Consider the following 14,667-nt stretch of genomic DNA (forward strand, 5'->3'; position numbering starts at 1 on the left):
GTAATTCAGTCTGGATCTAATGACTTGCTTTCTCTACCAGGTATTGAATTCAAGTATGAAATAAGCAAGAGGTAGAGGAAGACTTGTTCTCAAAATATATAAATTTGTTAGGGCTCTGCTATAATCTTGGGGATTACACAAGCATTATAAGTCTCTTAAATTAATTTGATGGGCCAGAAAAACACGAGAACTCTATTAATTTTTTTAATAATTTTATTTCAGGTATGAACGAATTGAAATCCCTATTCATGTTGTACCACATGAAACTATTGGTAAAGTTTGCCTGGAGTCTGCTGTGGAACTTCCAAAAATTCTTTGTCAGGAAGAGCAGGATGCTTATAGAAGAATTCACAGGCAAGTTTATAAATGAGACACAACATCTAGCTTAATACTACATATTTCCCTGTCTGTAATTTTGATGTATTCTGCTATGCATGCTGCTGAAACCACCCCCCACTACCCTTTCTTGATTCTTGTCCTGTCTATTCTCAAACATTTCTGGCCTACCTCCTTCATTCTCTGCTCGAAAATAATTGAGGTCATACAAAACACTGCTGCCCATACTGAAAAGTACAAACTCATTGATTCAATACCACGGTGCTTGCTAACTCGCTTCAGTACTTCTTCTTAAGGCCATCACCCCTACTGGGGCATAGGCCACTGACAGCAGCTTGCCAGAGTCCTCTGTCTTAGGCTTGTCTTTCAAGTTGTCCACAGGTGTAGCCCATCTTCTAGACCCGTCCTTACCCAGGAGTGAGGTCTTTGGAGTTTCTGCTGGTGTTTCTATAGCACTTGGATTTTACGGGATGGTGTTGCTAGCCCTATGCCCAACCCTCCTCCTTACATAGCTAGGCTTGGAGCTGTTCATGGTGGAGTTGCTCTTCAATACACCAAGGTTTTAATATTTTCACCATTATTTTCTAGTCCTTTTATGGTTTTGCTCATATCTGTCTTTGTGTAATCCCCATCTATCCTGCAGAATTCTGAAATATCTTCATTAAACTGTTGGGCATCTCCTAATGTAGTTGTTCCACCAGATGAGCAGGCCTTCAATTGCCCAGACTTTAAATTCTGAACTTCTAATTTGAAACATCATTGCACTTCTGCTTCTCTTTTCTCTGTTAAGATGTGAATCAGAACCCATCCATTTGGGTAAGATTTTGATCATTTGTCTTATTTTTATGACACTGCAACAATTTTTCTATCCATGTCTTGAAATACATTGGAGGCTTTTGATCACATTAAATAAATACGTTTGTAGTTATTTAACCTGTGTTTTCAATCTACTTTCATTTCTGGAGTTCTGGATTTATCATTTTTACTATGTATGTTATTACTATGGAAAACATATTGAAGTCAGTCCTATACAGCTGGAAGAGCTCTAATTTAAAACTATTACATGTCAGGAGTGCTTTACATGCTGCTTCTGCCAGTCACTAAAACACACACACACGCACAATAAACATACCATTTTGTGAAAAGTATTCCAGTTTCAGCCTGATACAGCTGAGAATCACAACTGCTTCCGAGGTCTGTACAGCTAATAAAAATATCTTAATGCGATTGAATAAACTATCACTGCTTAAAAATGACAGAAACAATCTATACTGCTGATTGTGGCAGTACTTCTCACCAGATTCCACATAGGAAACGTGGCTGCAGGTCAGGGATACAAGTGCATTTAAGGAAACGGGTTTTAGACTCCCAGTACTGATTATCTTGCTGGCAAAAGTGCAGTCTCTAGTAAATATAATCGAAGATCTCAGCTAGGGTGCTGTATCAGATGAACATTAGGACTGCATGTGTCCTTTGTTTCACGGAATTCTGGTTAACCCCTTCCGTACTGGACACATTGATTCAGATGGATTTACTGTACACCATCGGGATACATCTATTGGATCTCTCAAAAGCAGAGATGGAGGTATATGCCTGATAGTCAACTCTTCTTGCTGCACAAATGTATTAGTGTTGTCCCAATTCTGCTCACCAGACCTGGAGTATCTCACAATTAAGTGCCATCCATTTTACCTGCCGCGGGAGGTTTCTGTGATCATTTTGGTAGTATATGTTCCACCTCAGGCCCTTGTCAAACAGGTTTCAGATGGTCTGAGCAATGATATCAACATGCATAAACAGCACACCCTGATACCTTCGCCATCACTTGGGGGATTTTAACTAGACCAGCCTGAAAAATATTTACTAAATATTTACCATCAGCAAATCACTTGTAGTACCAGAGGAAGCAACACACTGGACCACTGTTACACCACCATCAAGAATGCCTACCCTGCTGGTACATGCCCTCACTTTGGAAAGTCTGATCACCTGGCTGTACTTCTACTCCCTGAGTATAGACAGAGACTGAAGACTGCTGCACCAGTAGTGAGGAGAAAGAAGGTATGGACAAGGGAAACACAGGACTGTGTACAAGACTGCTTTGAATCAGTGGACTGAACTGTATTCAAGGATTTATCTTCGAATCTGACTTCATTAAAACCTGTGTGGATGAGTGTGCCTATAAAAGCTTGTACATTCCCAAACCAAAAGCTGTGGATGAACCAGGAAGTACATCATCTGCTGAGGGCTATATCTGCGGCATTGAAGTCTGGTGATCCAGGTCTGTACAAGAAAACAGGTATGACTTGTGGAGGGCTATTTCAACGGCAAAGAGACAATTCGGAGCGAAGTTGGAGGTGACATTGGATGCACGTCAACTCTGGCAGGGTTTGCAAGACGTTACTTCCTACAAAGCGAAACCCAATAGCACAAATGGCAGCGATGATTCACTATCAGATGAGTTCAATGCCTTTTATGCCTGCTTTGAAAGGGAGAATATGATTACAGCTATGAAGATCCCTGCTGCATTCGATGACCCTGGGATCTCTGTCTCAGAGACTGATTATTAGGCTGTCTTTAAGGAAAGTGAACTCTCACAAGGCGGCAGGCCCCGATGGAATACCTGGTAAGGCTATGAACACTTGGGCCAAGCAATGCCTGGAGTACTCAAGGACATTTTCAACCTCTCACTGGTAGGGTTTGAAGTTTCCAGCTATTTCAAAAAGGCAACAATTATACCAGTGCCTAAGAAGAATAATGTGAGCTGCCTTAATGACTATCACCCAGTAGCACTCACGTCTATGGTGATGAAATGCTTTGAGAGGTTAGTCATGGCTAGAATCAACTCCTCAGCAAGGACCTGGACCCAGTGTAATTTGCCTATCACCTCAAAATGTTTACAGTAGATGTAATCTCCATGCCTCTTCACATGGCCTTAGATCATCCTATGTCAGGATGCTGTTCGTTGACTATAGCTCAGAGTTTAATACCTTCATTCCCACAATCCTGATTGATAAGTTACAGAACCTGGAGCTGTGTACCTCCCTCTGCAATTGGATCCTTGACCTCCTAACCGGAAGACCACAATCTGTGCAGATTGGTGATAATATCTCCTCCTCAGTGGCAATCAACACTGCCACACCTCGGGTGTGTGCTTAGCCCAATGCTCTATTGTCGATACCCATGGACTATGTGGCTAGATATAGCACAAATACCATCTATAAATCTGCTGATGATACAACCATTGTTGGTAGAATCTCAGATGGAGGTGAGCGGGTGTACAGGAGCAAGATATAACAACTAGTTGAGTGGAATTGCAGCAACAACCTTGTACCTCAGTATCAGTAAGATGAAAGAGCAAATTGTGAACTTCAGGAAGGGTAAGACAAGGGAACATGAACCAATCCTCATAAAGGCATCAGAAGTGGAAAGAGTGAGCAATTTCAAGTTCCTGGGTGTCAATATCTCTGAAGATCTAAACAACAGGAATTCTGCAGATGCTGGAAATTGAAGCAACACACATCAAAGTTGCTGGTGATTTTGCATCTCCCCCTCCCCCTCCAGCTTTCAAATCCCTTACTCACTCTTCCTTCAGTTAGTCCTGACGAAGGGTCTCGGCCTGAAACGTCGACTGCGCCTCTTCCTATAGATGCTGCTTGGCCTGCTGCGTTCACCAGCAACTTTGATGTGTGTTCTCTGAAGATCTAACCTGGTTCCAATATTTCAATGCAGCTATAAAGAAGGCAAGATAGTGACTATATTTCATAAAGAGTTTGAAGAGATTTGGTTTGTCAACCGAAACATTTTGAAAACTTCTAATGGATGTACCATGGGGAGCATTCTGACAGGCTGCATCACTGTCTGGTATGGGGGGTGGGTGGGGTGGGTCTCTTCTCATTATTACTGTCAGGAGGGAGGTACAGAAGCCTGAAGGCACACACTCAGCGATTCAGGAACAGCCTCTTCCCCTCTGCCATACGATTCCTAAATAGACATTGAACCCATGAAGACTACCTTATTTTTTTTTATATAAACCCCATTTCCAGAAGAGTTGGGATATTTTCCAAAATGCAATAAAAACAAAAATCTGTGGTATGTTAATTCACGTGAACTTTTATTTAACTGACAAAAGTACAAAGAAAAGATTTTCAATAGTTTTACTGACCAACTTAATTGTATTTTGTAAATATACACAAATTTAGAATTTGATGGCTGCAACACACTCAACAGAAGTTGGGACAGAGTTAAAATAAGATTGAAAAGTGCACAGAATATTCAAGTAACACTAGTTTGGAAGACTCCACATTAAGCAGGCTAATTGGTAGCAGGTGAGGTATCATGACTGGGTATAAAAGTAGCGTCCATCAAAGGCTCAGTCTTTGCAAGCAAGGATGGGTCGTGGCTCACCCCTTTGTGCCAAAATTTGTGAGAGAATTGTTAGTCAGTTCAAAAGGAACATTTCTCAATGCAGAATTGCAGAGAATTTAGGTCTTTCGACATCTACAGTACATAATATTGTGTAAAGATTTAGAGAATTCAGAAACATCTCAGTGCGTAAAGGGCAAGGTCAGAAACCACTGTTGAATGCGCGTGATCTTCGAGCCCTCAGGCAGCACTGCCTAAGAAACCGTCATGCTACTGTGACAATTATAGCCACCTGGGCTCGGGAGTACTTCGGAAAACCATTGTCACTCAACATAGTCCATCGCTGCATCCAGAAATGCAACTTGAAACTCTATTACGCAAGGAGGAAGCCATACATCAACTCTAGGCAGAAACGCCGGCAAGTTCTCTGGGCCCGAGCTCATCTCAGATGGACCGAAAGACTGTGGAACCGTGTGCCGTGATCAGATGAGTCCACATTTCAGCTAGTTTTCGGAAAAAACGGGCATCGAGTTCTCCGTGCCAAGGATGAAAACGACCATCCAGATTGTTATCAGCGAAAGGTGCAAAAGCCAGCATCTGTGATGGTATGGGGGTGCATCAGTGCCCACGGCATGGGTGAGTTGCATGTATGTGAAGGTACCATTGACTCTGAGGCGTATATTAGGATTTTAGAGAGACATATGTTACCATCAAGGCAACGTCTCTTCCCGGGACGCCCATGCTTATTTCAGCAGGACAATGCCAGACCACATTCTGCACGGGCTACAACAGCGTGGCTTTGTAGACACAGAGTGCATTTGCTTGACTGGCCTGCTGCCAGTCCAGATCTATCTCCTATTGAAAATTTATGGCGCATCATGAAGAGGAGAATCAGACAGTGGAGACCACGGACTGGTGAGCAGCTGAAGTCTTATATCAAGCAAGAATGGACAAAATTTCCAATTGCAAATCTACTACAATTAGTATCCTCAGTTCCAAAGTGATTAAAAAGTGTTATTAAAAGGAAAGGTGATGTAACACAATGGTAAACATGCCTCTGTCCCAACTTTTGTTGAGTGTGTTGCAGCCATCAAATTCTAAATTTGTGTATGTTTACAAAATACAATTAAGTTGGTCAGTAAAACTATTGAAAATCTTTTCTTTGTACTTTTGTCAGTTAAATAAAGGTCCACGTGAATTAACATATCACAGATTTTTGTTTTTATTGCATTTTGGAAAATATCCCAACTTTTCTGGAAATGGGGTTTGTATATTCTGTTTACTGTAATTGCTTTATTTATTCATTCATTCCTTTCAATATTATCATTTTGCATTGAACTGCTGCTAAGTTAACAAATTTTACGACACATGCCGGTGATAATAAACCTGATTCTAAGATCACATTAAGTTTCCAGGTTTATGCTTAACAAAGTCATGGTTCCAAGCTGAAAAGAGAAGGATTGTCCAGAAAAATGGCTGCAAATGCCACAAAGTTTACATTCAGTTTATTGATGTTAATCACAATTTGGGTGTTTTGGTAGCTGTTTGTAATGAGGACTTTGCCTTTTGTTGTAAGTTTATTAATTTAAGCCACTGTTTTGTGGTCAGTATATTGTTATATTCAATACAAAGTTCTCTATAGAGCTGTAATTTTATTACTTTTTTCAGTTTGACACATCTGGACCCAATTACCAAGATTCACAATGGATCAGGTAGGTAATGACTTGATGTGTGTGCAGGGGTGGGGGGTGTGGGGTGGTTGTTGGGGGTGAGAATTGCACATTGAGTGGTAAAACAGAAGAGTACTCAGGTGATTGTTGAGTACATAGACAGTGGAACAGTGCAGCACAGTATCAAACCCTTCAGCCCACATTGTTTGCACCAAGCATAATGCCAATGTAATACCCTCTGCCCTCAAATAGTCTATATCTTCCTATATCCTGCCTATTCATTAGTCTGCGTAAATGCCTTTTAAATGTTGCTATTATATTTGTTTCTACCGATTCCCCTGGTAGCTCATTCTAGGCACCTAGCATTCTCTATGTAAAATAATCTTACCTTGTTTTCTACTTTAAGCGTCCCTCCCTCACTTTAAACTTGTACCCTCCAGTATTTGATATTTCCACCCTGGGAAAAATACTTAACTCTGCCTTTCTTAATATGATAAACTTTATCAGGTTGCCTCTGGTACTCTGCAGGAAACAATTGAAGTTAGTCCAAACTTTCCTTATAGCTAATGTACTACAATCCAGGCATTATCATATGTCAAATTTCTCTATCCTCTCCAAAGCCTTCACACCCTTCCTGTGGTGTGGTGACCAGAACCAAAATTTTATACTTTTAAAGTGTGTACATAGAGGGAATGGGAGAGACAATGTCAAAGTAAATTTATTATTAAAGTGTTGGTGTTCAAATATATCAGCTTCTGCCTGAGAGGAGACTTGGATCCATTCCGATTTGCCTACCGGAGCAACAGTCCCACTGCAGATGCCGTCTCATTGGCTCTTTGCTCAACCCTGGAACGTCTGTACAGCAAAGGTGCATACTTCAGAAGCTCTTTATCAATTACAGCTCTGCATTTCATACCATCATCCCCTCAAAACTAATCAATAAGCTCCAAGATATTGGCCTCAATATTCTCTTGTGCAATTGGATCCTGGATTTCCACATTTGTAGACCCCAGTCAGTTCAGATTGGCAGCAACATCTCCTCCACGATCTCCATCAGCACAGGTATACCACAGGGCTGTGTGCTTAGGTCTCTGCTCTACTTACTTCATACTTATGACTGTGTAGCTAAGCACGGCTCCTTACCATATTTAAGTTTGCTGATGACACCACTTGTGGGCTGAATCAAAGATGGTGCTGAATCAGCATACAGGAGGGAGATTGAAAATTTGGCTGAGTGGTATCATTAGGACAACCTCTCACTCAATGTCACCGAGGAACTGATTGTAGACTTCAGGAGAGGGAAATCAGAGGTCCATGAGCCTGTCCTCATCGGAGAGTCAGAGGTGGAGAGAGTTAACAACTTTAAACTCCTGGGTGTTACTGTTTCAGAACACCTGTGCTGGACACAACTTGTAAGTGGAATTATGAAGAAAGCACAGCAGCACCTCTACTTAGGAGTCTGCAGTGATTCAGCATGACATCTAAAACTTGGACAAACTTCTATAGAAGTGTGGTGGAAAGTGTATTGACTGGCTGTATCACTGCCTGGTATGGAAACACTAAAGCCTTTGAATGGAAAATCTTACAAAAGGTAGTGGATTAGGCCCAGTACATCACGAGTAAAACCCTCCCAACCATTGAACACATCTACACGAAATGCTGTTGTAGGAAACCAGTATCTCATCAGAGTTCCTCACCACCCAGGTCATGCTCTTTTCATGCTGTCATCAGGTAGAAGGTACAAGAGCCTCAGGACTCGCACTGCCAGGTTCAGGAACAGTTACTACCCTTGAACCATCAGGCTCTTGAACAAAAGGGCATAACTCCACTCACTTGCCCATCCATTGAGATGTTCCCACAACCAATTATCTCACTTTAAGGACCTTATCATGTTATCTCATGTTTTCGTTACTTATTTATAATTGCATTTGCTCAATTTGTTGTCTTCTGCACTCGAGTTGATCTTTCATTGATTCTCTTATAGTTACTATTCTATAGATCTGCTGAGTATGCCTGTAGGAAAATGAATCTCAGGGTTGTATGTGGTGACATACATGAACTTTGATAATAACATTTACTTTGAACTTTTCTCGAGAGTTTCATAGAGGAACATTTTTCCCCTTTCTGTTTGATTGGAGAGATATTGTGGGGTAGATGAATTAATCAAGTGCATGAATCTCTTATCAAAAAGACAAACAGACAAAATACAGACACATGACAGAGGATGTAGATGTTAAGTGTGTAATGTAGTGGTGGTAGTGCATTATAGATTCCTTCAGTACATTGAGTTACTGAATTGTATCTGCAAAATGTGCTAAACCATGTCCAGGTGCAGCTTGGAATATTACAGTCCTAAATGAGTTACGTTAAAATTAAATGGAGGAAGCTTTTAAGGTATTATGACAAAATTGTCTGATTTGTAGTGAAATTTATGGTTTTGCCTGTATTGGAATGTGACCATCTATGCGGTTACATCACAAACCATAGGTATTGTGAACCATGTTACAGATGATGGGACTAGTACCACAATAGTTGAAGTATACTGGCAATTTCAAATTGCAAATTCTGTGAAAATTGCTAGTGTTATTTGTTAACTAAAGCAAGGAAATACTTGAAGTACTTAGCATTTGCGATAGCATATACAGAGAAAAATAGAATTAATATTTCAAACATTAATGAAATAAATCATTAACTCAGTTTCTCTCTTCAGCCGTGCTGTTTGATCAGCTGAATATCTCTAGAATTTCTGTTATTTCAAATTCCAGTTCCCACGGAACATTACATGTCAACTATTGAGTCCATATTTGTTCATGTTATAGAGTATACTTTCTTTTCTATTGGTTAACTTATTAACTCAGTGCAGCTAGTGATGTAACCTGAAATGCTTACTAATTTTAAAAAGAGTGGATTATGGAAAGATGAAGTGTGTGCCCTTCAACCTAAGGAGAAATACTTTATTTTTGAGGGAAGGCATCAATCGAGAGTTTTGAGGGGAAGAAGGGGAAATTCCTTGTTCAGGTAGATTCAAAAATTCAAACAGTGTCATCCGTGTAGATACCAACCCTCTAAACATGCATATGTTAACAGCTGCAGAAGGAATGGAATCATTGTTTGGAAGGATTATGTATGATCTCTATGCTGGCATATTTGAAGGCTGTGAAGTGTTGGAGAAGTTGAGCCAAGGGAAGCAAAGAGATGGATGAGATAGAAACTGAAGTAAATGATGTTCCGTGTACTGACTGAAGTAGATGCTGTTGTGAAGGATTAAATTGGAATGTGATGAGGTGTAAAGTCTGAATTTGCACATAGCCTGCTATACAGTATATGAAATATTATTTCTAACCACAAGCAATTGATGCAATAGATAATTTATTTTCAAACATTAATTTTACATGGGTTATGTTAGTGTAAAATATAAAACCTGTAGCCAAATCCTCTAAAGGGATTGGGCAAGTTACTCGGCTTTGCTACTCTTTGCTGTCATAAAGGCTGTGAGACTTCAGAGACAGGAACTTAGATGCCCAGAAACAGACAGATTATTAGCAAAAATACGTGAAGAAAATCTAATACTCAAACAGAAACAATTTACATTCTGCAATAATCTTATAGAGAGATTAAACGTGGTTAAAAATGAATGATTATGAGGCATCATTTTGAATAAACATTTGGGCTTTGATGTAGATTTCCCTGGATATGAAATTAATTACTGAGCTGTTGTAATTCTGTTTTTAATTGGGTCAGGCTAGATTATATATTTGGTGTACTTTATTCCAGACTTTCACATGCAGTATCAAGTTGCTCTGAATGAGTAATACATCTCCTAGGATTCAGCTTTCATGCTTTAAATACCAAATTGTACACTTTGTTGGAGTAACAATTCTTTGATTTGAGTATTTTTTGTTTAAGTTCCCTATTTTCAAATATGCTGATTGTGGTTTTATTTTCCTCAGTTTTCACAAAGAATCTGTGCAGCCAGATGTCATCCATTAGTGGTCCTCTGCTACAATGGCTGGAGGATCGTTTAGATCAGAACAAACAGCACATCCTGGAACTTCAGCGGGAAAAAGAACAGCTCCTCCAGGAATTAGCAGTCCTAAAATGAAAGACATTGTCAGAGCTGAGGAAAGTGAAAGCAGATTGATCAATTTCTGATGAGAAAGAAAGCCCTTTGATTGCAATAAAACTGTGTAGCAGAGCTTTTATGTCATGTTTAAGATCCCACTCAATTTATTATCTTAAATTAAGCCTGTCCATCAAATGGAAGGAAGCACATATTGACTTTGGTTGGCTTTTCCACCAAAAGGGGATTTATTCCGGTAATTGCTGGATCTAAGCATTGACACTTCAGGAATCCAGCACTGGAATTAATAGCTCTATTTATATCAAGTTATTGCTTGGATTAGTTTACTGACAATATTAAGTAATTATTTGTTCAATTAAACAATGTGATAACAGAAGTTGTTTAACTAATGTTACTTTTCAAGACCAGGAAATTTGTTGAGTACTTGATAAATTGTCAAAAAAAGAAATGCATACTTGTTTTTATTTGCAGTTGCATAATTAAAATTGATATTTGAGGCATCCACTAGATGCAGTGATTTATATCAGTATATAAATTAACAGATTAGAAAATTCAAAGCTATGTGAATACTGTGGAGCACATCTTTCAAAGACACAGAAAGTCACAAGACCTCAGTAATATCTTAATAAGTGAGTCTGTTTATTTTTCATCCTGTGAATGAATTTGGTAAATAATCAAGACAAAAGTCTGTATGAACAATTTTGTTTCCAACGTCAGAAATATTTGCCATTTACAATAGACCATTGGTGCATCACTTGGGTGCATTATATTGATTCATTTCACCACTTTAGAATGTTTTTGTGATATTTGATTATTAACAGCCAAATAGGATATAGTGGACTACAGGAGGAAATGGAGACAGGCTAACACCTATAGACATCAATGGATCTGGGGTTGAGAGGGTGAACAGCTTTAAGTTCCTCGGCATACACATCACTGAGGATCTCATGTGGTCTGTACATACCGGCTGTGTGATGAAAAGGGCAGAACAGCGCCTCTTTCACCTCAGACGGTTGAAGAAGTTTGGTATGGCCCCCCAAATTCTAAGAATTTTCTATAGGGGCACAATTGAGAGCATCCTGACTGGCTGCCTCACTGCCTGGAATGGGAACTGTACTTCCCTCAATCACAGGACTCTGCAGAGAGTGGTGCGGGCAGCCCTGCACATCTGTAGATGTGAACTTCCCACTATTCAGGACATTTACAGAGACAGGTGTGTAAAAAGGGCCTGACGGATCACTGGGGACCTGAGTCACCCCAACCACAAACTGTTCCAGCTGCTACCTTCTGGCAAACAGTACCACAGCATAAAAGCCGGGACCAACAAGCTCCGGGACAGCTGCTTCCACCAGGCCATCAGACTGCTTAATTCATGCTAACACAACTATATTTCTGTGTTATATTGATGGTCTTGTTGTACATAATATTTATTATAAATTACTATAATTGCACATTTAAACAGAGACATAACGTAAAGATTTTTACTCATGTATATGAAGGATACAAGTAATAAAGTCAATTCAATTCAAATGGATTTATAGAACCTGTAGGGAAGTGATAGGAAAATTCATACTAGTGATCTTTGAAGCAAAACAGTAGATCTATTTAATTGCAATAAAGTTAAAGGAGTGGTTTAATAGAACATAGGTGACAACCATAGTTCACACTCTTATGTTCTAGTGCTTAACCTTGAGTGTGCTTTTCAATTTCTTCATTTACAGATTAGTTCAATTACCATTTTCAGTCAAATTCGTTTATTGATCTCAATGCATTAGTTTTTGATATGCATCTAATGAACTGTTTGAAACTCTGCAATCCATATGTAGCTCATACAGAGCTAAGTAACAATTTCTCGGTATTGTTCAAGCATTTCCTAACCATGACTTGTGGGGCACTGCATAACTAATTGCAGTTTTCAAGTTAGTTGTGACTCACGCAATGCTTTCATATTGCATCCATTTGATTTGAAAGTTGCTAACTGCACACCTATGACTTAGGTAAAACATTAGATTAGATTAGATTCAACTTTATTGTCATTGTGCTGAGTACAGATACAAAGCCAATGAAATCCAGTTAGCATCTAATCAGAAATGCAAAGAATAGTGTTATTTACAAAATAACTGCGAATAAAAAGTGCTACAGTACAATACAATAAGGGTGCAATACTGCTAAGCGCTGTGATGTGAGGTTCAGCAGGGTCACAGCCTCAGGGAAGAAGCTCTTCCTGTGCCTGCTGGTGCGGGAGCGGAGGCTCCTGTAGCGCCTACCGGATGGGAGGAGAGTGAAAAGTCCATGGTTAGGGTGAGATGCATCCTTGATAATGCTTTTTGCCCTGCCCAGGCAGCGTTTGTGGTAGATGTTCTCAATGGTGGGCAATTGGGTACCGATAATCCGCTGGGCAGTTTTCACCACACGCTGGTATATCTGAAGAAACATAACAGTTTCTTCAGATATACCAAAAGAGTCTTGTAGCTTTAAATCCAGATTTTTATTAGAATAGATATTAAGTTATTTAAATTTAAAATATCCATTGTTTTTAAAATTAAACAATATTAAGAATAAGCCCACATTCTATCCCTTATATATTTTGTATATAGAATAATGCAGCATAGTACAGGCCCTTCGCCCCAAATGTTTATATAAAAATATATTTATTTTTATTTAAAGATGCAGTGCGGAACAAGGTTCTTTTGGCCCAGTGAGCCACTTCACCCAGCAATCTGCCTATTTAGCCTGAGCCTAATCACAGGACCGTTTGCAATATTCTATTATACTAACCACTTCTTTGGAATGTAGGAGAACGAGAAGGACATGTGAACTCCTTACAAATGGTGTCGGAATTGAACTCCGAACCCTGGAGTTCTGAGCTGTATAGCTTTGTGTTAACGGCTACACTGCCATGGTACCCTAAACTTACTCCATAATTAACCTAACTGTTCCCTTCTAGACAATCTATTATGTTTATAATCTTGAAAATACATGCATTTAAGGTATATCAAATAAAATATAATCTGATGATAATCACTTGCCTTATTACTATTTAAAAGTTGTCCATTACTGATTCTGTCAGCAATAGCACTGAATTTGAATTTTTAAAAACTTGGGCATACACTTCTCATTCATTTCATCAAATATATGCATCTCATATACTAAAATAATGATTTGTGGTGAATGGAAAATCCAGGAATAGAAAATAGCAAAGCCAAAATGTTTTTGTTACTTTGCCACAGCATTAAGCCTGGCTTGATTTCCAGCCTTGATGGCCATTTTATTTTAAAACTGAACATCAATTAGATTTTACATCTGTAGTGGAAATGTTAGCAGATCAATTGTAAAATGTTTAAGTGGTAAATTATTATCGTTGTAAACACAACAAACACTATTAAGTAAATGAAGTGTGCTATTAATTCAGAAATCTTTCATCTATTTATATTTTTGTACCTCAATTGTACCTTAATTTTAATAATGACAAGAAGAAGAAGATATATTTTTGAGATATTTCAATATTTTCAAATTTTTTCATGTTTGATAAAACTGGTCTTTGATTTCATCTGTGTTCCCTAAATTTGAATAACTGAGCAAACTTAAAAAAAGCATTAGTGTTATTCTTTGTACATGCTCTTTGGACAGTATTCAAGGAATGTTTCACTATTGTGCAATGTGTCACTGAATATATTTTCTCTTCTACATCAACATTTTGGAGTATAGAAGTCTTATGATGCTACAGGAATGATACTATAACTGATAATAATGACTTGTGTATCAGGATATATCAAGACGATCTTTCTTCATCTGTTCTACTTTCTCCTATCAATTATGATGATGTAAAGTGAATAAAGATTTGAAAAATGAAAATCAAAAATCTATCAAGACAAGAAAAAATAACTTCATGTTGTAGAAAAATAAGTAATGAACTTAGCATTGTTTGTGCAATGGCTTTGTGCTCTTTGCATGTATTTAATTAATTCATTTTTACAGAGCTTGTGTGTAATCAGAGAAAAAGAGGAAGATTATTATTTACTATTTTCCAGATTATTTCACAGTCAATTGGTTTTAAAGTACAAATACAATACAGTTAAATCTGTCAGCATATTAGGACATAGTGGCATTGCAGAAACTGTAGATGTATGATCAAAAAAATTCTCTTTGGTACTATTAGTTGAGGGAGGAAGGTAAATTGGATAGTACATTGTTTTCTACCGAAGAATTGATTGT

At 38.6% G+C, this 14,667-nt stretch overlaps 1 protein-coding gene across 2 annotated transcripts in view; it reads left to right on the forward strand.

Annotated features, from left to right (window-relative positions):
- The window catches only part of brcc3 (BRCA1/BRCA2-containing complex, subunit 3), a 35,519-nt gene extending 21,262 nt beyond the window's left edge, over nt 1-14,257 (forward strand). Inside the window, exons 7-9 of one of the 2 annotated variants that reach the window (XM_063060674.1) lie at nt 223-354; nt 6,370-6,413; nt 10,322-14,257. In XM_063060674.1, the coding sequence (XP_062916744.1) occupies nt 223-354; nt 6,370-6,413; nt 10,322-10,473 (328 nt within the window). In that variant the 3' untranslated portion in view covers nt 10,474-14,257. The remainder of the gene's footprint in view (nt 1-222; nt 355-6,369; nt 6,414-10,321) is intronic. The other variant, XM_063060675.1, reaches the window with a different exon arrangement.
- The last annotated feature ends 410 nt before the right edge of the window (nt 14,258-14,667 follow it).

The sequence above is a fragment of the Mobula hypostoma genome, chromosome 10 (assembly GCF_963921235.1).
Source record: "Mobula hypostoma chromosome 10, sMobHyp1.1, whole genome shotgun sequence".
NCBI lineage: Eukaryota > Metazoa > Chordata > Chondrichthyes > Myliobatiformes > Myliobatidae > Mobula > Mobula hypostoma.